Below are 26,902 nucleotides of genomic sequence, written 5' to 3'. Positions count from 1 at the left end.
ATTTAAATAATGGTGCCTGGTATACTGTCGGCTACCAGTGTTTTCTCTTAAATGCTTCAGTATTGCCAACCCGTCTATCTATATCTTCTGTTGCTTAGTGGAACTACATCCTAAATGTGTTCTACAAGTCAGGAGAGCAGCAACCTTAACAAACAGTAAACAAAGAAACCGAAGTTAATACCGTTAAGGAATTCCAAAGAGCTAATTTTAAATCACTATGGCTCGGAATAATGTTTTTCCTTCTTGAGATTTTGATTCTAATTGTTGATTCTAATGACCCAACGTGTTCCTATTTTAAATCTAGCACAGCTGCTCCCTGGGTATTTGAAATGTTTATATTTTGAGCAGTAGCTGTTAAGGGGACCCGGCTATATCTGCCGAAACTCTCTTGTTGCACCCAATAATGCTGTTTTTAGACTCGCTAAATTACACCGGCTTTTCGTACACAGGAACTCCAGGAACTCTGGCTCCCTAGATTTTTGTGTCAATATTTTTTTTTTCTTCGCCTGATTTTTATTTAAATGAGCAGCTGTGCGTTTTGTTCATGAGCCATGCTGTAATTATTTTTTGATTCTGCTTCAACACAAAAACAAGGTTTTTTTTTTTTTTTTTGTATTTTGTATTTTTTTTTTTTCTCCTCTTTTACGCTGAGTAATAGCTATTTCCATTGAACCAATTCCAGCTTGAGGGAAAGGCAAGATTTATATTGAATACTGATAATGGACTTTTTTTCTTCTTCTTGTTTTTGAGATTGGGTTTTTTGCTGCTAAACTTGACTATTAAATAAGACAACAGCTTTCTTTTCTCACATGTTGAAATAGTTTGATATTTTGAGTGGTGTGTTAAAGGGACACTCGGAGTTCTGTTACCATTGCAGCTTGTTGTAGTGGTCATAGTGCCTGAGTTCGATGGGTGAAATCATTCCCTTTTGGGTGTTTTTATTTATTATTTTTTTTTTCTCTTCTCAAACTACTTTCAAATGGTTTGACAAAAACTGGAGATTCCTTGGCAACCGAAAGCCACCTTCTCCGCTGGAGACATCTTAATGAGGATGGTTCCCTTCCTCATTATCTTAAAATATTTCTACAGCATGAGCACTGGTGGTTTTGAGGCGATTGTGAGCACAAGGTTTAAAGAAGAGTTTGGCTGCTCCAATTCTAACTATTTAGTACCTGCCAAATCTGTAACACCTTTCAGTGGAAGTCGCTATTTTAAAAGTTTTACAGACATTTTGGCATGGCTGAATTCTCATGTACCTCCGTACTTACAGCCCATTGTTGCTGAGCATGTGCATGTACAAACCTTTGGATATATAATGAAAAAGTTAACTTCCTTTTTATGACCTCTTGTGGTGGTGGAGGGGGGTTGGGGTACAAAATGGGTTGATAAAGCAAAAACCTTACTGCTTCAATAGCCTCCTTGTGCCTTAACTATTACAAAAAGCTTGGAGTGACCGAACTTTAAGTTGGTTGGGTAATGGTTTCAAGGGCCATGGTATATATTTTCTCCCTGTGTGGCTATGCTATTTTTAAGAACAACTGTAATCAAATGTTCAATTCTTGGTTTTTCAAAAGCTTATTACATTTATTAAAACTAAATGGGATATATATTATTTTTCAGACTGTTATTTGACCAACTGTTGCTCAACCTTGCTTGCTTTTTGTGAACCTGCAGCAGCAAGTTCGCTTGAGCAGTATTTGGTCAACTAATAGGAAAGTGTGACCTAGCCTAATAAAATAAATAAAAAAATAGTGACATTTTCTAAAAAGAAGAAAAAAATCAATATACATTAAAACACTTTTTAAATCCTTTGTGTATTTTTTAATGGTTTTTACTCAAGGAAAAGTGAAAACCTTATGACCGTTGCCCTTTAAAAGTAAACTATAGTGCCAGGACAACAAAGTTTTGAAAGCATTAAATATTAAAGCTGGCACACACATATAGACTGAAGCTTTACATAAAGCATATTAGTAATTGCCTAAAATAAACCATAAAGGTTGAGAACCCTGGCATGTAGGTGAGGTGCTGAGGCTGTGTGTCCTGACCTGAATGTGTAACATTCTGCTGTGGAGCGTCCTCTTGTATAGGTTTTTAAAGTAATGGTGTCATACATCCTCTGGCCTCACTTTGGAGCGCTGGGATTTTATTTTTTTTTGTCTATTTGTGAAGTATTGAAGTGCTGATACTGTCTGCTGTGAAAGCGTGCAACTGAATATCGTGTCGGTGAGTCACTTCTTTCTAATACCCACCTGCTTATGACTGTATGAGAGTGGGATTTTGGGACGTATCCAAGTGTTTTTTTTTTTTGGCTTAAGCCTGGTTTTTCCTCATTTTGTTTATCATAAAATCTGGGGATATTTCAGAGTCTCCAGTCTGACTGCGATATAAAAACAAAGGTGTCCGGTTAACACTGGTACATGGAGTGTACTCAGTCCTTTGTAATGTGTGTCCAATGATGACTGCTGATTCCAGTGCCATTGTGATGTGTCCTTTCTTATCTAGTCTGGCAGTGCAAGATGCTAGCTTTACGGAGATTTGCAGATAACTGCATGTTTTTGTTTAATATTTGTAGATACTGTTACCATTTGTTCTGATTTATGGGGACCAAACTCTTCCTCTCATCAAATAAACATACCGAAAAATACAAAATGATGACATTTCTAAAACTGAGATTTTGGAATCTAGCTGATAGGTGAATAACTTTGTGTCTTATATATTTAGTAGTAACGGTGAAGGCCCTTTATCCTGTACCCTTCCTTCCTACTCCCCCCTCTTCTTTAATAGTTTCCTTACAACATAACTGAAATACTTGCTTACTGGGAGAGCTATTTTCCTTCAAGCTGTGTGAACAATTCCTTTTCTGCACTCGGCCCCGGCGCATTTTATAGCTACACATTACATAGCTGCAAGCAATGTGCTTTGTGTATCCGTAGCCGGTTACCTGGATCTCATGGGAGAGGTGCCTTCTCTCAGAAATGTACGCAATAGGGCTGCGTAAAAAGATATGCTGTGGGATAGGGCTGCGTAAAAAGATATGCTGTGGGATAGGGCTGCGTAAAAAGATATGCTGTGGGATAGGGCTGCGTAAAAATGGATTTAAAATTCTCTTTGGGCATTTGGATGGAGAAAGGTGTGTTATCTTTCAATTCCATTCTAGTTTTTCTGGTTGATTATTGTTCCTTAGTATGTTTGCAGAACTACTCTTGAAGCTTGTGTGTTTTATTTTTTCGTGTGTGTTTATTCTTTTTATGTATTCAAATCTGGTCATCCCTAGTATTTTTTTATTTTTTGTGTGTGTGTGTTTTTGACCCATTGCGTGATTCTTTAAAAATCAGGTCTGGGCCTGTTACACGTAATTAACAGTATGAAACAATAATTAAAAAGGCAAGGTAGAGCATGTTGGCTGGTTTTATTCCAAAACGTACTTGATTAGCTTTTGGCAAATCTGTACATTTTCTTTTATTGGTGAGCGTGACTGAAGGTTCAGCTCGTTTGGTGTCAAACTGTAGCCCCTCTACTAAACCCTGTCTTCCACGCCTTTTTCAATAAACATATTAAACTGCTGTTTTAGAACATTCATAATCCTTATATGTCAATTGTGCAATAATTACGTTAACCTAAATCTGTCCCTTGCTGTAATATAGTCAAAAGTAATAAGATTATTTTTTTATTTTATTTTTTTATTTATTTTTTTGTCAGCCGTTTTATTTGGTGGCATTTATTTTTATGTTTTACATTAAGACTGAAGGAACTCATAAAGGCTAGAACCTACAAGAAGCAAAGAATGAAATGATGGTAGTTGCTTTTATGGATTGATTGTAGATAGAGAAAGACTGGTCCTATTCAGGAAATTCAAATTGGTGTAAAGTTTTTTTTTTTCTGCTAGGTTACACAGAGCTCTGTTGGAGAAGACAGCGTGACCCCGATTTCTCGTACGACTGTCTGCAACTGGGACATCAAGTTGAGTTGCACTTTGTTAGTTGAGGTGGACAGCTGTCTAGATGAGAGCTAAGATTTTTAATTGAATCCCAAAGGATTCAACCAGCCTGTGTACTGATTGACAGAGGTGTTAAGTTAGAACAATGGTGCTCTAACAATGAGCTCAAAAAAACAAAACAAAAACTGAGAATCCGGACTCACAAAGGAAAATTATTAAATGGTTTTTATTTAAAGGTTTACACTAACACCAATGAGATACCAAAAAATAATGGTCTGTAATTGAGAAAATAAGTGTAGACAAACATCTATTTATACATATGACTATTTATTAGTTTTATAAATGACCATTTATTAGTTTTTATTTCTGCATATGACCTTTTATTAGTTTAATAAATGTTTGTGTGCAAAATGTTTTTTTTATTTTTGGTTGGCTAGGTACATGGTGGAGTCATACTTACGTGAGTTCTGCACCAAACTATTTCTGTAAAGGTGGTATACTATTCATTGTTGGAATAATCTTTCATATTCAAGCAACATTTTAAATACCCAAAAGACATGAGTTGGGGCTGGTATTTTTTAAAAAATTTAATTTTTTGATTTTTTTTTTTTTTTTAAATGGGATGGTGGAAAAAAGGCCGACCGCATAATGGGAGTTGCGTTTCTACAAAAGCTGGAATGAATAAACTAACATCACACAAATAAAAATAGTTCTATATAGAAAATGTGAACTAAAAGCGAATTTCTAATTTTAGACCACAGTATCCTCTAGTACTACAAGGCAAAAAAAACAAACAAAAAAAACCATAAAACTGCACAACTACTAAACAAAAAAGGTGTGCACCCTGTATCCGAGAGGTACACACTTTCCAAGGAAAGAGAGATGACTTTGTGACTTCAAAAGTGCAGCTTTTTTTTTTTCTTCTCTCATATCCTTATTTAGAGTTCTTATGATCTATCCTTTTTATACATTTTATTTTTGAACACTTTCTGAACCCAAATAACAAGTGAATCATTCATTATTACAAGAAGAGTTCCAATTGGTCCATTCCACGTGTGAGCTCTGCAGCCAATAGCCGGGCCTGTTTGGTTCTGAAGTTACAAGCCGTTCCTAAACAAACCCATGTTGCTCTGACCCTACCTTCTAAATGTGCCATCACGGGTATGCTAAAAGAATTCCATCTATAAATAGAGAGCCACGGCTTCTAATTTAGATTTGATTAAAACTTCTGTTCTGGTGCGTCTACAGATTGGGAAATAGGACAACAGTCCAGGTGCTAAGCATGACTAGACACATTGGTTTAAGTGTACGTAAAAAAAGGTCTGCTGATAAGTAAGATGTATTTTGTTTCCACTTTGTCAAATTAAAACCGTTTCTTAAAGGGACACTCCATTCCAGAAGGTTGAAGTGCTTTAGTGGTTAACTGCATGTTGCTGCAGGGTTTGTTTTTTTCTGAAATTGAGAAATTTCCCCTTTTTTTTTTTTTTATTCCCTTTAATAACACCTCCTGACTTTTGAGCAGAAAGCTTTCAACTCTTGTTCATAGTGGAAGTAAGTGCTTGGTGTCAATGCTTGGTGAGAAGCATTGTTATTGTGTCTTTTATGGTTTTTCTTTGAGACAAACCTGATTGGTCTCACCTCATTCCTAATGATGACTTTGCAGGAGTTGGCTTAGAGTGGTAACCTCGTGGATAAAGAGTTTCATTTTAACACTTTCAGTGCTGAAGGTGGGTTTATCATCTAAAAAGTTTAAGGCCTACTCCAATAATGAAAAATATAAAAAAAAATAAGAATTTTTATTGGAGTGTTTAAATTTAAACTTGAGTACTGTGCACTATTCTGGCATGGACACGAGCTGCCGTTATATTTTCCTCATGTTAAAATTAAAACTGCAAAGCGTATATCTAAATATTCTACTCTCGGACTGCTTTGGTGCAAAACAAAAATTCAGAGTTGACACAAGAGCATGTTCTAGTTAATGCTTTGTTATCCAACGATAATTGCCTGTGGTATTTACTAATGTGATTCAACTTATCCAAAGTCTCCACTGACCATCTGTACTTGGCACGGTCTGTCTGTTGCTAGGACTCTGTGTTCAGAAGAATGTCAACTCACTGTTTACTTAGGAAGATGCTCCTAGTCACAAACCATTCCTGTCGGAGTTCATGGGTGCTATTTGGAGGATTCTGACACTTAACTAAACTAAAAATATATACGCTGCTGAACTAAACTAAAAATGTAAAATGAACAATAAGACTCCAGTGTGTCTGAGCTATATGTACGAGGGTACTTGGCTTAGGTTTGAACTAGCCTTGAGGTTGCGGAGAGCTACCCAGGAGCCAAGTGGTCTGACTGAACCTAGGTTGAAAACCAACCAAAATCTGTCCAATAACACGGTCTTCATTCTGTTTTTCTAAATCATGGGGTGATTTTGCTTCATTTTCCCCAAATGGAGGGGCTACTTGTTAATGGGCGGTCAGCGTGCCATTTAGCTTTGCTGTCCTCATTGTATATAAATTATTTCATTTCTTTAATATGGACCATTGTTGGTCAGTTTTCGCATGCTTATTACATTTTTTTTTAACGTGTCGTGATAGTCTGGGCTAGATGTAAAACAAACCTAAATGAATGTGGCTGAAGTAGCCAAATCCACACAGTTGGCATTCGAATGGCTGGTAGTGCTTGGTACCTCTATTGGATAGAACATTTCCAGCAAGTTAGTTCGTGAGTAGTCTCCTTGGTAGAGCTGCTACTTTTAGCTGAATATATTGTGGCCCCAAGATATCTGTGCAATCCAGGCCTGCAGAACAGAATACGGAGTACTCTGTTACAGAGCTGGAAGTAATATATGTGCTGATGTTGCCTCCAGAGGTTTGTGAATGAGTATCTGTGCTGAGCATACTAGATCACCATAGGGACCATTGACCTTATCAAATATCATTTGGAATGCTGTAAAACTCGCTGCTATTGGTCTCTAGAGTAGCAGAACCTTGTTAAAAATGGAGCAATCCTGCTTCTCCATATGGCAGTCCATGGTTTCGGCAGATTCTAGGTGAACACCACCTGCTAAGTACATATTACCAACTGTAAAAGGATGAGGTCTTGGCGAAGGTCTTGGTATGATTTGCCTTGTTCAGGCTGAACTCGTCCTACCAGTGGAAAAACCTCTTACCAATACAGCATATAATAGTATTGCAGACTACACTGTGCCTTCCGCTTTGTAGGAGCAGTTTCTCCATGATAGTGTGTACGCCGAAGTGGCTTGTGGATCACATCAGAAGAATATAACTGGCATACACAGTCTTGACCTCAAATCCCACTGCACACCTTCTGATGAACTGCATCAAATCGTTGCCTGACCTCTCAGTTTTTAAAGCTGAACAGAGACAGATGACCCCCCTGCAACTGTCTTCTGGCATCTAGTGAGGAACAGCCTTCCTAGAGGAATGTTAATTACCTTGATTTTGGAATGAGATGTTCATTAAGCAGGTGTCCTACATGCTTTGAGCTGCATAGTTTATTTTTCTCCTCTTTACCCAAGGAGCTAAATTTGGTATTTAACAAGATTACTGGTTTTGAGAACTGTGCAACTCTGTTTAATATGCGACTCACACGGAAGCACATTCACAGACACAGGTTTAGAGTTTGAACTTCAGATTGTAACATTTTGATTGAAGGCTTAAATTATAGATGAGTACAAAAGGATTGCAGTTGCTAAAAAATGTGATATTTCAAGCAAACAATTAGAGGTACTGCCATATCTCTGAAACAGACTATTTCTGTAGTTGGTACAGTGGTACTCTAACTTACCTAAACACCAAGCAGATATATTTAAAGGGACACTACAGTCAGCAGAACAAGCTTATTGTATTTGTCCTGGTGGGTAGAATCATTCCCTTCAGGCATTTTGCTGTAAACACTGAGAAAATGCAGTGTTTACATTACAGCCTAGTGGTAACTCCACCAGCCACTCCTCAGATGGCTGCTAGAGGTGCTTCCTGGGGCAGTGCTGCACAGTGCGACTCCACCCTCTGCATGGAGACACTGAACTTTCCTCATAGAGATGCATTGGTTCACTGATTGGCAAGGGCTGTGTTTGGCTTTTGCTGTCTCTGCCCCTGATCTGCTTCATTTGCAGTCTCAGCCAATCCAATGCTTTCCTATGGGAAAGCATTTTTATTGTCTCAGAACATATTTTCGGATGATGTCAGCCAAGCCGGTAGATCAGGGGTAGAGCCAAAAGCAGCAGACTGGAGTAAAGGTAAGATTTTGCTATGGTTGGAGAAGCAAGTGGGGACCAGGGGGGTTGGATGGTGGGTTTAACACCATAGGGTCAGGAATACAGATTTGTATTCCTGACCCTATATTGTTCATTTAAGTAATACAGGCATAGTCTTATTTTAACATGCCAGAGAGGATATAATGTCCTTTTTGGAATGATTAAATATAGGCCTTGCTTCTATCACTGGATAACCTGTGTGATATGTGAATTATAAGATTCAGAAAATTTGCTTACAGGAGTCTGTTGTAAATTGGCTTTCAATATTAAAAGACCATCAATTAAAGTTTTATTTCTACATTCATTTTTTTTTTTTTAAATTTAAAGTTGGAAGATGTGAGTTGGAATGGGGAGACAGAGTTGAGTAATTGTGCTTTCAGTTCCATGAAACCAGTAGTGAATCTATTCCAACCTTATCCAACTCCTCCGTAGAACGTGGTAAGAATGGCCATCAGAAATTCATACCAAAAATTTTAAATTCTTTTGCTTTCCTCAATTCTCAGTAGAAAACTAAGCTAAAGTTCCGTATCCATTTTCGAATGAACATCTGATTCTTTGAAGATGCTGCTATTTTTCTTCCTTGACTTGCTTTGGAGCCTGATGTTGCAAGATTCAGGATAAAAATAAACCATTATCTCATTTGCCACAGTGGGAAAGGCCTGGTGTACTGTCGCTGTAATCACACTGACAAAAAAATCTTATGGATTGAAACGACAGTTCCGTGGCTAGATTACCACACACCTTTTTTTTTTTTTTTTGAATATGCTGTATAACAAGATGCAGAATTTTTCTGCTGATATCCAAAAATCTCAAACTAGATATTTTGTAAGCTTGGTAAATTCTAAATCTCAACAATACATTTATTTATTTTTTTCTCTTCTTACCAAAGGAGCTAAATTTGGTGTTTAACAAGATTACTCATTTTGAGAACTGTGCAACTCTGTTTAATTAAAATGTACAATATTAAAATTTAATATAATGCCCCCTCCCTAATTTTTAGTACCAAAGAAGGCAACAGCTTTTTCCACTAATTACAATTGAGCCAATTAAAACTTCCATTGATGGCTGTGTGAATGGTCCAAGCTCTTTATTTTATTTTTGGGGATGACCTATTTTCAGTGCTTCTCCCATTGATTTCGATGGCAAAAACCAGGTATTATTATTATTATTATTATTATTATTATTATTATTATTATTATTATTATTATTATTATAGCGCCATCAGATTCCGTAGCGCTAAAGGCTAATCAAAGTAAGGGGCACATGTGGAAACCAGGAAGTCATATTCACTTTTCAGTTTTACTTGACTTGATTTAATCTTTCCAAATTATTCAATACTCAAAAAAAAAAAAAGTTATTTACCCACAAAAATTCCCATAGGCTTCAATGAATCTCAATCTCAACTGAGGAAGTCTGGTGCCGCTGGGGAAAGGGAGATCTGGTGCTGGAAGCTACCTTTGTGGTTAAACCGTTTGGGCACCATAACAACTTCATTATTCTCAAAGTTGTTTTCACTTCAATAGTTATTTCCATTTAAGTCCTTGACTTCATGCTTGTAGTATTCTGAGTGGTTAAATGACAGGCTGTTAATATTTACCTGTGACTTTAATTATCTGGTCTGAGACGGACGTCTACAAGTCGTGTACAAAAAAATAAAACCAAAAACCTGAAGTGTTCTGGGTTAAAATTGTTACTTTGTTTTACATTTTTATTTAATTTATTTTTTTGGTGATTCAGGTGCTGCTGTATTATAATATTATGTTGCCTGTAAAGGAACACACACTGTGAGAGTTTTGCATTATATTTTGCATATTGCTTTATGAATAACGTGGGTAATCTTGTTGCATTTCTGCCTTTTTTAGTTGAATAACAGAAGAGTGAGTCAACCAGCATTCTATTGCTTTCTAACTGTATTTGAACTGAAACCAGTGTATAATATCAAGTGGTATATTGGCAGGACAATTGCGGCCCGCGTTCCGGTTTAATACGGCCCCACGGGTATTTTGATCCAGATCTATACGTTGTCGTCCCCAGTGAATCCCTGAGCGCCACTGAGGATGCGCAGTCCCGCGGCGCTCAAAGATCCAGAGATTCTCTGGATCTTTGAACGCCGCAGGACTGCATGTCCTCAGTTTGCGTTCTCGCAATCTCTCGGACATCGCAGGATTTGGACAGAGTGAGAAGGGACGGAATAAAGGGAGAAGGGATGGAATAAAGGGATCTGTATGGTGACTGAATGAAAAGTATGCTGTCTATATCTGGTCTAGATTTCTATAAAGCATAGTTTGACTGGTATCAACTCTCCTTAACTAGGCTGCAGCATAGAGCATTTGCCTCCCTGCCAATCAGAGGAGATAAACGTATATCCCCGACTAGACTTGTGCATGTTCTACAAGGTAGCAAGCTGTCTTTATATAATTTGGCTGCAAAGATGACTTCTCCGCACTAACTGTCTGGAACGGTGGTGTGCTCCATTATGCCACATGGATAAGAAAGTGGAGCCTATAAGCGGTCTCTGCACCAGCAACGTGCAGGGACAGCTCCTTTACTTCTTAGTAGTGGATGAGGCTTTATCTCCAGATCTCATCTCTGCTGGCAGTGATTTGAAGTCCAAGTTAGTAGCTGGACTTTAAAAGTTTCTTGCCACTGCATGCCATAGAGCAATACACACCTGAGGTCAATCTTTACTCACCAAAATACAATTCATTCCCCCCCTCTCCCCTTCCCCCTCCTTTATTTTGTGTGTGTTCATTTTGTTTATTTGTATATATGTTTTACAAATGTAAATGCACATACTCCCATAGCAAGTGGAGTGGACCATTTTACCTCTTCATCCATAAACCAGACCGGTCCAAAACTGCGACTGCTGGGGTTTCTGGTGCAATGCTAAAACTGAGGACCTGTAGGCAGAGCACACTAGAAACGTAGCTGTAATCCGTACTGTTTGTGGGACCTGGTTAAGATGCATTCTGTCAGAGGGTGCAGCTTTCTGGATTGAGCCTCGGTTTCTGCGTTCAACCACAAAAATGTCTGCTGCCTTCAGGTGAGAAAACTGCAGCTTTACTAATTTGGTCTTTCCAGGTTGCAGCCTTAAACCTTTCATACATCAACAGCAGGCACATTGTGAGGTTTATCTGGCAACAGGAAACATTTAATCTCAAACTTCGAAGAGAGCAAAGACGTCACATGGAAACTAATGTTGGGGAAATGGCCTAAGGTAAAAAAAGCTTCTGTTACTGAGGTGCTTATCAGTGTATCGTACTGACGTACGGGACTGTTTTAATGGAAAATCACACCAACCTGATATAATATTTTAAGGCCCAGCTACGAACATGGACTTCAAATGGACTTTTGTAATTTTAAATGTGTTTATTATTTTTATTCTGTGTGTGTGTGTGTGTGTATATAATATATATATATATATATATATATATATATATTATTAATAATAAAAAATATTATTATTGTCTTTTATACCTCCCACCACCTCCAGAACTTATTGCCATTGTGAGTAACCAGGATCTGGACCGGTATCCATATATACTGTTCTCCTTTAACAAATTGTACTTCTTTTTTGAGTGGTCCAGCACTAACATGTTAGACTGGAATAATGATAAGACCTTTCCAGGACATACTTGAAAGCAAGTGAATTTTCAATGTATTCTTCCTGGAAAACAATTCATAAATAAATAATCCTCTCCCTGCAGTTTTCATAGAAATAAAAGGTACCTAATGGAAACTTTATAGCAACCACAATATATTGCAGTTCGCATGCAAGAGTTGAAATCTAAAGAAGGCTGTAGTTTCAACGTCTCCAAAACATCATATCGTACCTCCTGGTGTCTTGCGATATGGAATTGACAAGGGAATAGATCTGATCGGGGGGGGGGGGGGGAGGGAGTAAAGGAATACTTTCTGGTGGTGATGCTGAGCAGTTAGAAGAAAGTGTGTTTTATTCGGGTGTGCATGGCAGCTCTGTATGCTACCCTTGCATAGAAATGTTCTCGCATAAGCAGAAATGGCCAGCATTGGCTTTGCACAGCCCGAGCATGCTAGAATTGAGATCCCAAAGCAGGACTGTCCCACTAGATTCGAGACAGTTGGGTGGTATTCTACTCTGATCATGTTTATCAAGATTCTATTCCGAGAAGAGCTAAAAATCCTGCAGTGCAGCGTGCGTGTTCCTGCCAGGGCAAAGGAAGGGTAAATATCTATGCAGATAGTAGTAGAGTTTTGCAAATTACCTTTATTTGTCCAATAAAGTGATTATAGTTTATTTTTACATCCGAGTTGCAGGTTTGCTGGTAGAAAATGGAATATGTCTGCAGATGTAGACCTTGCTCTGGTTGTCTTTGGCAGCGTGCCCGTGATCTAAACCACTTGGTATCTGCTTGTAATAGCAGAGCTTTAGTGAAAAATTTATCTATTATTTTTCTTTAGTGCACTTCACAAACCTTCCACTGGTATAGACGGACAACCCATTATGCTTCCCACTTTGCTTACGTAGTGTTAAAGAGTTATGCCAACCAGAAAACTGTTTTAATTAAATACGGTTTTACGTTAAGAAGTAAAGGAGGATAACCTGTACTATAGTGCCAAGGCCAAGTTCTCTCTCGGACCCATCCTCTTATAGTGATGTCCCTGCCCCCCTCCCCCCCCCCCACTGCAGGACGTCACGGATCACTGCTTAATGGAAGGACTTGGATGGCATGGAGTTGGGGGGCCACGCAGCCATTGGTCATGCTGTGTGAACTGACGCAAAATGCCAGGTATGCACTAATTTAACATTAGCCAAACCAAAACTCTCATTTTTGGATGGCTAATGATGCTGCTGGAAGTGGCAGCAGAGTGGGCCTTAACCCTGTATGGGAAGAGTTTCAAACCAAAACAAAGCACGAATAGGCTCCAGCCACCATGACTGGGTCAAATCGCTGAAGTGGTCATGGCTCTGAGAGGAACCCTTTTTTTTAGGATAAATAATTGTTCTCCTGTTTCGAATTGAGCCCATGCCAGCAAACTAAACTGAAATTGAACAATAATTCTGTAAAGTTGACATTGCAAAATCTTCTTGCATTAACTTTTTATTCAATATTTCCCAAGCCCCCGTCTTCTAAGCTGAAACCCCATGGAGTTGCATAGCACTAAAGTGGTTACATTTTTTTTAAATAGTTCATCCTCTTTGCCTAGCAAGCTATAGAATTATTTTGCTGTGATAGCATTGTTACCGAAGGATTGAACTCCAACTCCAATGATGCATGGCCGACCAATTTTGCAGTCTGCTATTGAGCCCCTTTCATTTAAAGGAACACTAAAGCGTTTAGACATGTATTCCTAACACTATAGTGTTTCCCTATCTATAGAAGGCGGCTTCCACCTGCTGTAAGTGTATAAAGGAGTTTTCCCTGCCCTTACTCCCTTGCTGAGGTCACTCTGCCTCTTTGGCTGATGATTATCAAGATTGATGATCTAAGCCAAACCAAAGTTGTCCCATAGGAAACATTGGAAGCCTAGTGTGCATGCGTGCAAAAAACACCTCTCTTCCCCCATTTAAATGGTCTCTATGAGTCTATTTGATTGTATAGCAGTGTTTATCTTGGCTACGGAGGAAGCACCCCTAGTGGCCATCAGGAAGAGGGCACTAGAGGTGCATTTAGCCCATCCATGTAGACCTCGCTGTGTCTACAAAACTGCAATGTTTTACATGGAAGGGTTAAAATGACTGGAGTTCTGAGAGTGGCCAGTGTGACTTTGGTAATCCTTTAATTAGTTCCTCTTCAGTTACATATGAATTCTATATCCAGCCGGGCAGTATTTTTTTATGCCAACCTACTTTCTGTTAGAAGAAGAACTAACACAGGTGTGTCTGGTAACATTTAAACACTTTATGGTTCATTCTTTATTCCAGCCGTGGACTAACAATTGCTTACATTCATGGGATTAAGCAGGTTGCAACTCATCTGTGTGGTTAAAATCTTCAGCCACTTGTTATTGTCAGTATGGTCTTTTATTTACAGCCATTATTTAATAGGAAGGAAGCTTTATTACAAAAATGAGGAAGTTCTCCTGGTTTCAGTCTTGATTAATTAAACCAACAAGAGTTTTATTATCAGTATGTAAAAAAAAATCACTGGTGACCTCTAAAATTGTCTGGGAACTAAAAAAAATAATAATAATTATATTCGTGGATTTTCTCATGGTACCATAATCCTCTTGCTCCGCCATGTTTTCCACTGCGTTTGCGGACCTATATTTGCTACTGCAAGCAGAAAGGAAAAACCATATAGTGTAAAAAAAAAAAATATATAGAATTGATCGTTTTTAATTATGCTAACTTACAGGTGTTTAATAATGGCCTCTTTGGCTAAGGTTAGCAAAATAAAGCTACATGGAACCTCATTGATTTGGGGAATTGGGATGAGGGTATATATTTATCATTGCAGGCCATACATTTGTTGTTGTAAAATATTTGTTTCAAATTTTGTGGTGTGTTTGGTTTTTATTAGATGTTTTAACTTTAATTAGAAGGTGTACATGGCCAAACTAGTGGACAAAACCGTAAACAAGATGGTTCCAACTACATATTTCATAGACCAATTGTGCTTCATGAAGTGAGTATCATTAAGTTGGGGTAAGACTATCTAGACCCAACAGTCCACATCAGGTGTAGGCAACCTTCAGCACTCCAGATAATGCTTTGCCAGTGTTATGGCTTTAAAAGCATTATGGGAGATGTAGTCCACAGCATCAGAAGTGCCAAAGGTTGCCTATCCTGATCTCGATACGAACAGTCTAGATGAAAAGATACATTTACCTTAGCTTAGCTAAAATTTTTTTACCTTAATTAAACTCATGCCACCACTCCTTCTGTGAATTGCAAACATTTATAAAAGTTCACAAGAAACCCTACACATTCTAATAATAATAATAATAATAATAATTTTGAATTTTTACAATCTTCTCTATATGCTCTCTATACCAAGTCCCAGCTTACAAGGGGCAAAGCTTAAAACAACGATTAACAGGGAGTTCTGATGGAGCGCCCATTTGCAGAGGTGTGGGTTTTGAAATTACTTTTTAACAAATATGTATTTGTGAGGTATAAAAGAGGATAAGTAAGGATACTGTTAAAAGAAATATACATGGAAGTCACAGTTCTCCTTAAAATCATATGAATTTTTTTTTTTTTTTTTTTAAACGGAGTCAAAACTAAGCATTTTGTGGGGCACACACATTCTAGAACTTTAAATATTTAGAATAAAATTAGCTTAAAACAAAGTGGTAATATGTATCCGCATGATGGTGTTGTGTAAATATATTGTGCGTGGAATTTGCAGTATTTTTCTAACAGCAAAACATCTTTGTAATCTGAGAAGCCTGCAGAACAGAGGATCCTCTATTATACAGGCCAGGGATGTGATGTTTTGTCTGACGAGCGTGCCATAAGATTAAGTATAGCCTGGCTCTGTCATTCTCCTTGGAACTGTGGTGTGTCTGGCAGTGTTTGCGTCTGCTGCAGAGAAAAGGAAGGCTTTGTAAAATGTGCCAGCTATTATACAAAGAAAACCACAAACAAACCGTTCATTTTTCTGTCTCTGACCAGGTTAGCTACTTCCTGAGGATGTAGTGTATTGTAGGATTTAGGAGTCAGAGCAACATGGGTGAACCAATTCTCAGGGCAATTGGCTTCTGTCTCTTTAAGAGTGTGAAACGCAAATGGCTCTTTTTTAAATTCTGCTATAAAAATACAATATGGCGTGCTGCCACTTTGTCAAGATTGAGGTTTAGAACCTTGTAACGGTGGCATGAACCGAGGTTGAAAATTGTGCATTAGGAATAGAACTTCGTAAACTCATTCAAGGTTATTGACTAACTTTTTTTCTTTTTTCTTTTTTTTCTTTTTTTGTGTGGAAGGGTTACTTAGCAATGCCCTCTAAATTGGCAGGCGAGAAACGAAAAAAAGATTTGGGTTATAAGAAGAGTGTTTAACAAAAATCCAAAAAACTTTGGGCAAAGGATTTGTACCTCTATGGTCCTCACTATATAATGAAGTAATTAACCAATCATACCCAGGGATTCAGGGAAAATATCTCTAAAGAGAATGTTATAACAAGGTTTTTGTTTGCTTTCTTTTTGGGAGGGGGTGGGGAGTGGTTCTTTTTCTTGTTTACTAAATGTTTTATTGCACAATGGCTATCCCATCTTGCATCAAAATTTTAACTCTTGCTTCTGTGTCGTATTATTTTAATATCGTTTTCGATTTAAATTTTCATTTTGTTGTATTGTAGGTCTAAACAATGGTGGATGGTGGTATGGTTCTTCCAGTTCTCATCATGGTGGCTCTTGCCTCTCTCAGCTTGGAAGGTAGGTAAACACTTAACATGTCTACATATCTGTGTTTGGTATTTAAAGCTGCCAAGTCACCTGGGAAAAATGTTTTAAACATCGCATCAATACAGCATAACAAAATATTTTTAAAATTTTTATATATTTTTTTACTTTTTATTTAATTTAATTTTTTATATATATATATATATATATATATATATATATTTATTATTTTAATACGCAAACTTATGGAATGCATAAAATAACACCTTTGCAGTTTGTATGCCAATAATATATCTAAACTTTTTTGGGGAAAAAAACCCCATTCATTTTCTGTTCCTGACATAGCACATACTGTGTAGTTATACCTTTTTACGAGTTGTGATGGGGAGCATGGCATCGGGAGTGCCACATGTTTGAGCATGGAACAAAGTGTTTAAATATAGCGAGACATGCAGACCTAATAAGCTACACTGATTACATTCTTAGGGTTCCTCACGATAGTGGGAATTGTTCTCATATCAAGGTGAATTTCAAAATCGCTGACCACATAACAGACTTGGAATGTTTTTCCTGTTTGCCGATTGTGAGCTAAAGTTTGAAATTCACATCGGATTTACAACAATCCACACTTTGAATAACTCTGTATACATTCAGAAGTAGATATCGAGGAGTTGCATACCAAGATCATGTATACTGCAAGCTTGATAACTGACAAACTTCAATAAAATCAAGCCAAATCACCCCGAAATATCTAAATATATAGATACAGTCTGTCTGTCTGTAATTAACTCTTCAATAGTCCTTGACTATACAATATGTCTCCCTCTGCATTTTTTGGCAGAGAATGTGTGAATTCAGTACAACATAATTTATTTGTATCGGTTTCTAAGAACTAGTCAGAACAGCTAAAATATTCTCACACCCTTGTTTCACCACCGTTTATTGCAAAGTTGGAATAAGAGTTTAAAGATCTTGAAAATGGATGCAGGTGCCACTCCTACATTTTTTTTTTTCTTAGTACATTTTTAACAAGTACATGTCGATTCAACCTATTGTGTTGCTAAATAAAGACCTGTAGACATATTTGAGGTTTAAGCAGTCAAACTCGGCTCTTCAGACGTCTCCTAATCACATTTAAAACTCCTTGGAAAAGGCAATTGTTTGCAGAGCTGTTAATAGTGTCTTAATAATAATGTAATGCATGGTGATGCAAATTACTGGTAAGGGACAAATTCTCGAACAGTCCCCGATCTGGTGGCTGCGTCTCAATTTAAGACCAGAGTTCCAGATTAGAGTTTCAGTTAAGAATTTCTAAAATGCGGATTTGTATATCGATTGTTGACTCACAGACGGGGCCCTTTGCCTTTTGTATTGGTCTATTTATATTGTCTTTTTTTTTCTCAATTGTACAGCGCTCCTGAATATGTTGGCGCTTTATAAATTCCAGTAATAATAGTTTGCTTTATTTTGTATACCTAGAGATCTAGATGGCAAACTGCATTTCTTCCCGTTCAAGTGGCTATTTAGGGGCAGTGTTAAAGGGATCCTTTAGTGCCAGGAAAACAAACCCGTTTCCCTGGCACTATAGGGTTAACTGGTGCCCCCTTCAGCCACTTACCTTAATACAGCGCCGGGCTTTTTCGGCGCTGGTGACCTCTTCTCCCCGCCGACGTCGGCACCCAAGTGGATCAGAACGTGCATGTGGAAGCTGCTTGGATTAACCCTGCAATGTAAACATAGCAGTTTCTCTGGAACTGTTATGTTTTCAGCTGCAGGGTTAAAACTAGGGTGACCTGGCACCCAGACCACTTCATTGAGCTGAAGTGGTCTGGGTGACTATAGTGGTCCTTTAAGGTGTAAATAAATGTGTGTTTTCAGCATGTTTAAGAACTTCCTAGTAAAGTAAGCAATGGAAGCTGGGCGTATACTTTTCCTTAAGGGCTTATCACATTATTCTCATATATCCTCTAAAAGACAGGGTAAGCCAGTCCACTTTTTTTCTTTTTCTTTTCTTTTCTTTTCCTTTTTTTTTTTTAATTTTTTTTTTTATTTACATCCCAAATAAGCTAGATTTACCTCCCCATTCACAATGCGGAGAGATGTATGTACTTTTTCTCACTCTGTTTTGTGAATGGGGAGCTACTGATCGGCTGAAAACGTTGTCAGCTGACGTCCTCAGTCTGTTAGTGGCAACCTTGTCTGAGGCGTTCTGATCCATTCCTTGAATGGGAACGGCAGAAGATGGACAGTGAGATCAGGTGCCGGACTCAGTACTCTGAGGTTAAATAGTTTATTAACCCTTTAACCCCTTGTGGTAATTCGGTACCAGGGGACATCCTTCCGATATAGCCACTTCATTTCAATTGAGTTTTTATGGTACACAGACCATCCCATAAATTATATAAAGATCTGACAAATTGAATAGTCCAGCAGAGACCAGGCAAAAACAGGGCAGGACATCTTGAGGAGAAACCTAAACCTTGAATTTTTCCTCCTTACTGGAGGCTTTTTGCAAGGACTGAGTTTATAACCATGACTGACCGGGAGCTACGATGTATGTGCCTTGGTCAAGGATAAAGAGGTGTGGACTTATTTTTTTCACACCTCACGAATACAAATGTGGTTCATATAAAAATAGGGATGACTAAACATGTGATTAGAAATACAAATAAACCTGTGACATGACAATTCTCTCCTTTTTATATTTGATTTTTGTTCTTGTTTTGTATGTGTGCATTTTTAGGTTTTTTTGAATGTCACAATAGATTCTGTAAATTGCAACGGTGATTGCCTTGTTGTCAACCCTGTAAAAACACTATATATTTTCTTTACAGACGATGACCTCAAAGTCCATCCAGGGGGATTCAAGTGTGTTTGTGAAGGAATGTCTTGTGGAAATGGCGACCACTGTTATGGGCAGCAATGCTTCTCCTCGCTCAGTATAAACGATGGCGTTATGGTTTACCAAAAAGGCTGCTTCCAAGTTTACGAACAAGGCAAAATGACATGCAAAACCCCTCCGTCTGCAGACCAAGCTGTGGAGTGCTGCCAGAGCGACCTCTGCAATCTGAATATCACCGCACAGCTCCCTAGTAAGGGCCATACATATTTTGGAATCCTTGTCATTGTTTTGTTGGTATCAAACATGGCTTTAATCTGTATCACATGAGCAGATTAAACTATGCTGCGAATTGTTAATTGGATTTCAGAACTTGGGCTAAAACGGTTTTGTAAAATCCTCCAATTTAAATATTTCTGTAGCTCAAATATTTTTATTTTTTTTGTTTAATAAAAAAAAATGCATTTCACTGATGAATTTTCAAACCATTCCCAGTTGAGTGCATAACTTTGTTTTGGTTCCGTCTCTAGATTTGGTATGTGATCACTCAGATTCTAGGTCTAGATTTAGCTCAACTTGCTCACCAGCTTTCCATCCAAACAAAAGAAAGGCTGCCGACATCTACAGGTCTAACTGTTACTATAGCACAGCTGTTTCGCGCACCTGTCAGACATGCCTAACCTGCTTACATTAGAAAGCATGAAAAAACAAAATAAAACGGGGAACTGCCAGATTGATGTCATTGTTTGAGAATGTTCCGTGTTTCTACAGTTCTATTCTAGAACCAGACCCTGAATTTAGTCTACAATGCATGGGTTTTTTGTTTGTTTGCTTGATTGTTTGCGTTTTTTTTTTATTTCTGTATAAAAACTGACAGACCAATGTAGATCAACTTTCTGGCTAATAAAAACTTCAAATTCGTGTGTTAGTGGGGACATAGATACCCGCTAACACACTGAATGCTCTAGACATACATTGATACCCGCTAACACACTGAATGCTCTAGACATACATTGATACCCGCTAACACACTGAATGCTCTAGACATACATTGATACCCGCTAACACACTGAATGCTCTAGACATACATTGATACCCGCTAACACACTGAATGCTCTAGACATACATTGATACCCGCTAACACACTGAATGCTCTAGACATACATTGATACCCACTAACACACTGAATGCTCTAGACATACATTGATACCCGCTAACACACTGAATGCTCTAGACATACATTGATACCTGCTAACACACTGAATGCTCTAGACATACATTGATACCCACCAACACACTGAATGCTCTAGACATACATTGATACCCACTAACACACTGAATGCTCTAGACATACATTGATACCTGCTAACACACTGAATGCTCTAGACATACATTGATACCCACTAACACACTGAATGCTCTAGACATACATTGATACCCACTAACACACTGAATGCTCTAGACATACATTGATACCCACTAACACACTGAATGCTCTAGACATACATTGATACCTGCTAACACACTGAATGCTCTAGACATACATTGATACCCACTAACACACTGAATGCTCTAGACATACATTGATACCCGCTAACACACTGAATGCTCTAGACATACATTGATACCTGCTAACACACTGAATGCTCTAGACATACATTGATACCCACTAACACACTGAATGCTCTAGACATACATTGATACCCACTAACACACTGAATGCTCTAGACATACATTGATACCTGCTAACACACTGAATGCTCTAGACATACATTGATACCCACTAACACACTGAATGCTCTAGACATACATTGATACCCGCTAACACACTGAATGCTCTAGACATACATTGATACCTGCTAACACACTGAATGCTCTAGACATACATTGATACCTGCTAACACACTGAATGCTCTAGACATACATTGATACCTGCTAACACACTGAATGCTCTAGACATACATTGATACCTGCTAACACACTGAATGCTCTAGACATACATTGATACCTGCTAACACACTGAATGCTCTAGACATACATTGATACCTGCTAACACACTGAATGCTCTAGACATACATTGATACCTGCTAACACACTGAATGCTCTAGACATACATTGATACCCGCTAACACACTGAATGCTCTAGACATACATTGATACCTGCTAACACACTGAATGCTCTAGACATACATTGATACCCACTAACACACTGAATGCTCTAGACATACATTGATACCCGCTAACACACTGAATGCTCTAGACATACATTGATACCCGCTAACACACTGAATGCTCTAGACATACATTGATACCCTTGCTTTTACGCCTTTTTTGTGCTTCTATTACAGACACAATATAAGAATCAAATAATCTCACATATATTAAACTACATCTCCCATGATTCCATCTGAGACATTGGTTGGCAAATAAAAATGGAAATTGTTTTCTAGCACAGTTTAGGCAGCAACAATTTAACACCCCGGATCTAGCCTACTAAATTGGATTTTTTGGTTGCTGTGAGTAGCACTGATTGCTTAGTTTTCGATTTTTGTTTTGTGTTGTTATTATTGTTACTTTTAAGTACTTTGCCCCAGCATTCTTTCAATTTTGTGTTGATCGTTCTGGCACAAAGCATTTTTATATGAATTGTTACTTTTGCTTTTTATTGTGATTGCCTCCAAATGAGTACTATGTATTTATTTTAACTATTTTTATTTTTTATTTTTTTTCTTACAGAGAGGCAGTTGAGAGAAAGCACAGTGAGTTATAGCGTGGAGACTCTAGCTATATTTGTCATGGCTCCTGTGGTCGTGCTAGTCATTTTTTCTGTTGTAGCGGTGGTAGTCTGCAGAAAAATTCAACAGCGCAACATGGAGCGCCTGAGTACACGTGACGCGGAATATGGCACTATTGACGGTCTCATTGCATCCAATGTGGGAGACAGCACCCTTGCTGTAAGTATTCAGAATTCTGCTGTACTTTTCATAGTATTTATTAAATGGTTAGGAAAATGTTGAAATGGAAATGTTTGAAAGCGCACCATAACCACTACATCTTATTGCAATGGCTATGTTGCTGGGAAGTCATACTTAAAACTGTTTTCACATAGTATGACAAAAGTGTAATAATTTGGGGTGTCTCCATTATCCAAGCCCATACTCTGTCATATGTGAGCTTAGTTTATCATTATCTGGGCCCCTTTTAATGCAGGTTTGGCCAAATGTAGATCCCATCTGTCGTACAGCTCCCACAATGCCAGCTGGGGATCTACCATTTGCCCATCCTTGCTGGGTTGTAGATTGTGAGCAGTGTTTGTACGTTTATGGACTGTGTGTGTGTGGGGGGATTTATTTGTATAGACTGTTACCATTATAATGCAGGGGTGTGTTTGTGGTGTTGGCTTTTAAATGCAGGGGTGCATAGTGTTGGTGTATGAAGGAAAGGTTGTGTTTGTAATGTAGACGTTTTAATGCAGGGGTGTGTTTGTATGCAATGTTTGCATTTGATTGCACGGGTGTATTTGCATGTAGTGTTGCTGTTTGCTGGGATGCATGCACATTAACATTGGTACCTCCTGGAAGCATTTTAAATCTCTGTATGTTTTGGCAGGATTTGTTGGATCATTCCTGTACGTCGGGAAGCGGATCTGGGCTTCCTTTCCTAGTGCAAAGAACAGTAGCACGGCAAATTACACTTGCAGAGTGTGTCGGTTAGTAGTTTTTGGTACAGTATGGTAGTCAATCACTAAACACACACACACACACACACGTAAAGAGAGCATAGACAGGACTTTGTAGTGAAATAAATGAATATTGAGACTTTTTTTTTATATTATAGTTTTTGATAAAAGATCTGAATTTCTAATGAAACGTTGCCTGTTTCAATAAAGCAGCGTTTAGAAGTCCCGGAGTGTTCTCTTTAGTGTGCTGTCTCTGGAGGTGTTTGCCAGTGACAGTAGACTGAAATGAGACCGCGTTCACAACATTCATAAGTCAACCCATTTGTTGCTGGTGGCGATGCAGCCCGTGGAAAACAATATACAGTGATATATGATGGCACACCTTAAATCTCCCTCAGCCTGCATCAGTGTTCATAACCCAGCAGGGCAAGATTTGCCATCTCTACCCTGTTTTTATAGTTCTAAACACAACAGATTGAGAATTTCAAAATGGTCACTTGTCGTAATTTTTCAAGAGTGGTAGAGCTAACTTATTTCAAGTTATATTATCACAGAACAAATATTTTTTAGTTTTATGACTATACCTCAAAATGTTTTCCTGCCAACACGTGAACGCAGGGTATTTTATTAAATTTTTGGCAGTAGGATATCCTGGCATGTAGTGATGACGTAAAACACATTTAGTCTTCAGTACTTTGAAATGTGAGCTCTTCTGCCAAGAGATTCTCTTTACAGAGCTGATGTACAAGTACTGTAAATAGTTGCTGTCTAATATAAACAGCTGATAGAACTTGTGCACATTGTAGGGCCAAACCTCTATTGGTCACGTTAGGTGGAAAATGTACTGTAGTAAATGGGGACACTTATTCTTACTGGGAATTAGCTGTTTTGTCTTAGGATGTGTAAATGTGCACATAAACCTTTTTTTAAAGATGTACATTTCTTGAGAAATTACTTTGAAATTAAAAGATATATTTTTATTTTTTAATTTTACTTTTGACTTTTAAGGTGCGTTTTTTGTTTTTGTTTTTTTTTTGCTTAAAACAAAATGTACCATTAAACCCATCTCATTTAGTTTTGTATGCACCACACTCCGAAAAGAATCCTGCACCAGTTTACTGTGCTGAGTGTCTTATAAATCCAGTGATTTACTTATAAGGGTATGATTTACCCACCTGGCTTCCTACATTGCTGTAATTTTTACTTCTTCCCTTGCGGTTTAAGATCTGTTCAACTTGTGTTTGTAGTTTGAACCTAATTAGCACAGACTTCTCCTTCTTCTTGTAGAGAGAGGAGTGGTAATTAACTGCATCTCAGCCTATATTAAGAATAGAACTGTTGGGGGATAAAATATTTATCCAGTAAACCTTGCTGGCAGAATTTCGATCCGACCCCAAAGACAAAATTGAGAGATTCCTAGTGGATGGATCTATACAATGTATTCGTATATGTGGGGTTATTGTTTTAGAGTTTATAGAGCTCTAACATTTTATTCTGAGCTTTATAATTCTACAATGATGATATTTAACAAAAAGTGATCAACATACACACATAATGCTGACACTGAAAAGGTGAAGATGGCCATGCTCAAACTCGCTTAGTCTACGAGGTTGTTGATTCCTGCCGATGTTTTGTCTAGGTGGAACAGCACATCTTGAAGGTTTTTTTTTTGTTTTTTTAGTGGGAGTTGTATAGCTTTGCTTTTACTTGTCATAACACTTCCAGAAAATTGATGCAATTTTTCACAACGTTCTCAGATATGGTCCTACACACTAGATGCAATAGGGCCAAATCATCATTTTTAAATTTTTTTTTATTTTTATCACAGTTCGGACCCAAAAAAAGAACATAAAAAAACAAAAAGCTTCTCTCCTCTTTTTATCCAGGAAAAGGCCGATATGGTGAAGTGTGGCGTGGTCAGTGGCAGGGCGAAAGTGTTGCAGTAAAGATCTTCTCGTCGCGAGACGAAAAATCATGGTGTCGAGAGACAGAGTTATATAACACTGTGCTGTTACGCCATGAAAATATACTGGGTAAGAAAATACATCTTGTGCGTCTGCTGCTGGGAGTCATTTGATAAAGTGTGAATGGTGATGAGTTCATAAATAAATTGGAGAAATTTGATCCAGGTGGGCGAATTGGGGAAGAGAGTTAGATACATTCTCTAGTGGAGCTATCTCTCCGGCTAGGCTAAGTCAGTTCTGATAGTCAATTGCCTTATCATGAATAGTTCACAATTTGTAAATAAACCCCAATCAGTTCCGGATTTAACTTCCTAAACACTGCAGACGGAACACTGTGCTATCGCTAAGGTCAGAGGATTCCTGGCCTGCGCTTTGAGAATGCTAGTAAATGGTTGTATTGGGACAGTGAGGATTTAATTAGCCTGTCCCACATTCTCACCAGATGGTCATAGCTGATGGGAATGTGAGACGGCTGCATGTTTTAGTATCTGTTTAGTAGCAACTGCTGTCAATGGAAAAGTACTCGTGAGCAGCTTTCCTGGCCTGTCAGTGTTGTCTGCTTTGGGCCTGTTGTAACCAATACTCGGCACTCCAGCTGTTGTGGATGACATTTCCCATAATGCTAAGCCATACAATTCTCGTGGATGGGCAGGTGTCGGGCTAACACTGCCAGGCAGAGGGACAGTTTGATTGGGACGTAATGGAAAACCGCCCCATTTTATGCACACACAATATTGTCTTGTCTGCATTTGAATGGTTGTAAAAATTACTGTTCTCTTCCCATTAAACTTTTAGAATGTAAAAACCCTGATTACATAAAACAAAGTATATTAACATCCTATTTGTTAGTAGACTTTAGCTTGAAATGTTCCTTAGACAGAGTAAAAAAACACCCATATTCGCAGTTTCTAAAGTGGTTGTGGAAGTGGGGGGAAAATGGATATTCCTTTAAATACTTTTTCTTTGTGGACTTTTTCATTTGTATTCTTCCATGACTGCGATTTATTTATTTATTTTCTGCTTTTGGTTTTTGAAAATTTTACATTCCAGACATGCATTTTTTTTTTCTTTAACTATGACATCTAGTTATTGTAGACTGTAAATAGTGTATGTCTGCATGTTCAGACAACACGGCAAGGCAGAATGACTGTTATTCTGTGTTAAAATATGTTGAGCATGCATTTCTGGATACTTTTGCCATCTAAAGTCAGAGCAAGGAGCCGTAGGCTTGGGTATTATTCTAGGTAGAATATTGGCTTCAACTTTTCTTAATCATTTTATGAGAGGTTACTTTGTGTCTATGCAGGTACCTTTCTTTCGAATATATCCCCCGCCCCCGTTTTAATGGCAGATTAAGTTTAATAATGCCAATTAATGTTAGCTTGAGAGTCGAAATGTGTTTCTACTTGTGATTTGTCACGTTGTGCATTTGACTAAGCTAAACAAAGCTGGTGAGCTTCCATGTGGGATTAGTTGTTGTAATGCTTTTTTTTGTGATGTTAAGCATGACTACATTTTATATTGTTGATAAACATTCATACAATTTTCTTTAAACTTTTATTAACATTTTACTTGTGTAGCCCATATTCTGCTGACAGATTTTGTTATTTTGTCTGTGGATTTATTTATAAATCATGGATACAGATTATGTACATGGCATTGACTTGCAGACTCATTCTACAATTGAAAAATTGTACTATAGGCAATATAACCATTCCATCTCATTGAAATAGTTTGTGCCTGGAGTCCCCTAGCAGTCTGTCGTCCATTCAGTGTTCACACTGTTCAGATGTTTTAAAACTGAATGACTGTCTCCCACCAGAGATATGGGTGAAGCAGCCATACCAATTTATACCAGTAGTGGTTGACTGTGATA

General features: G+C 38.0%; 1 protein-coding gene across 1 annotated transcript in view; it reads left to right on the top strand.

Moving 5' to 3' along the window:
- Positions 1 to 26,902, top strand: part of ACVR1 (activin A receptor type 1) — a 72,853-nt gene that overhangs the window by 25,316 nt on the left and 20,635 nt on the right. The window contains exons 2-6 of the mRNA XM_063429633.1: positions 16,502 to 16,577; positions 19,379 to 19,636; positions 22,120 to 22,337; positions 22,993 to 23,092; positions 24,949 to 25,095. Of these exons, the coding sequence (XP_063285703.1) occupies positions 16,511 to 16,577; positions 19,379 to 19,636; positions 22,120 to 22,337; positions 22,993 to 23,092; positions 24,949 to 25,095 (790 nt within the window). The 5' untranslated portion in view covers positions 16,502 to 16,510. The remainder of the gene's footprint in view (positions 1 to 16,501; positions 16,578 to 19,378; positions 19,637 to 22,119; positions 22,338 to 22,992; positions 23,093 to 24,948; positions 25,096 to 26,902) is intronic.

Source organism: Pelobates fuscus, chromosome 8, assembly GCF_036172605.1.
Source record: "Pelobates fuscus isolate aPelFus1 chromosome 8, aPelFus1.pri, whole genome shotgun sequence".
Lineage (NCBI taxonomy): Eukaryota > Metazoa > Chordata > Amphibia > Anura > Pelobatidae > Pelobates > Pelobates fuscus.
The sequence above is the reverse complement of the archived record's forward strand: the minus strand, read 5'-3'. Positions and strand labels throughout refer to the sequence as shown.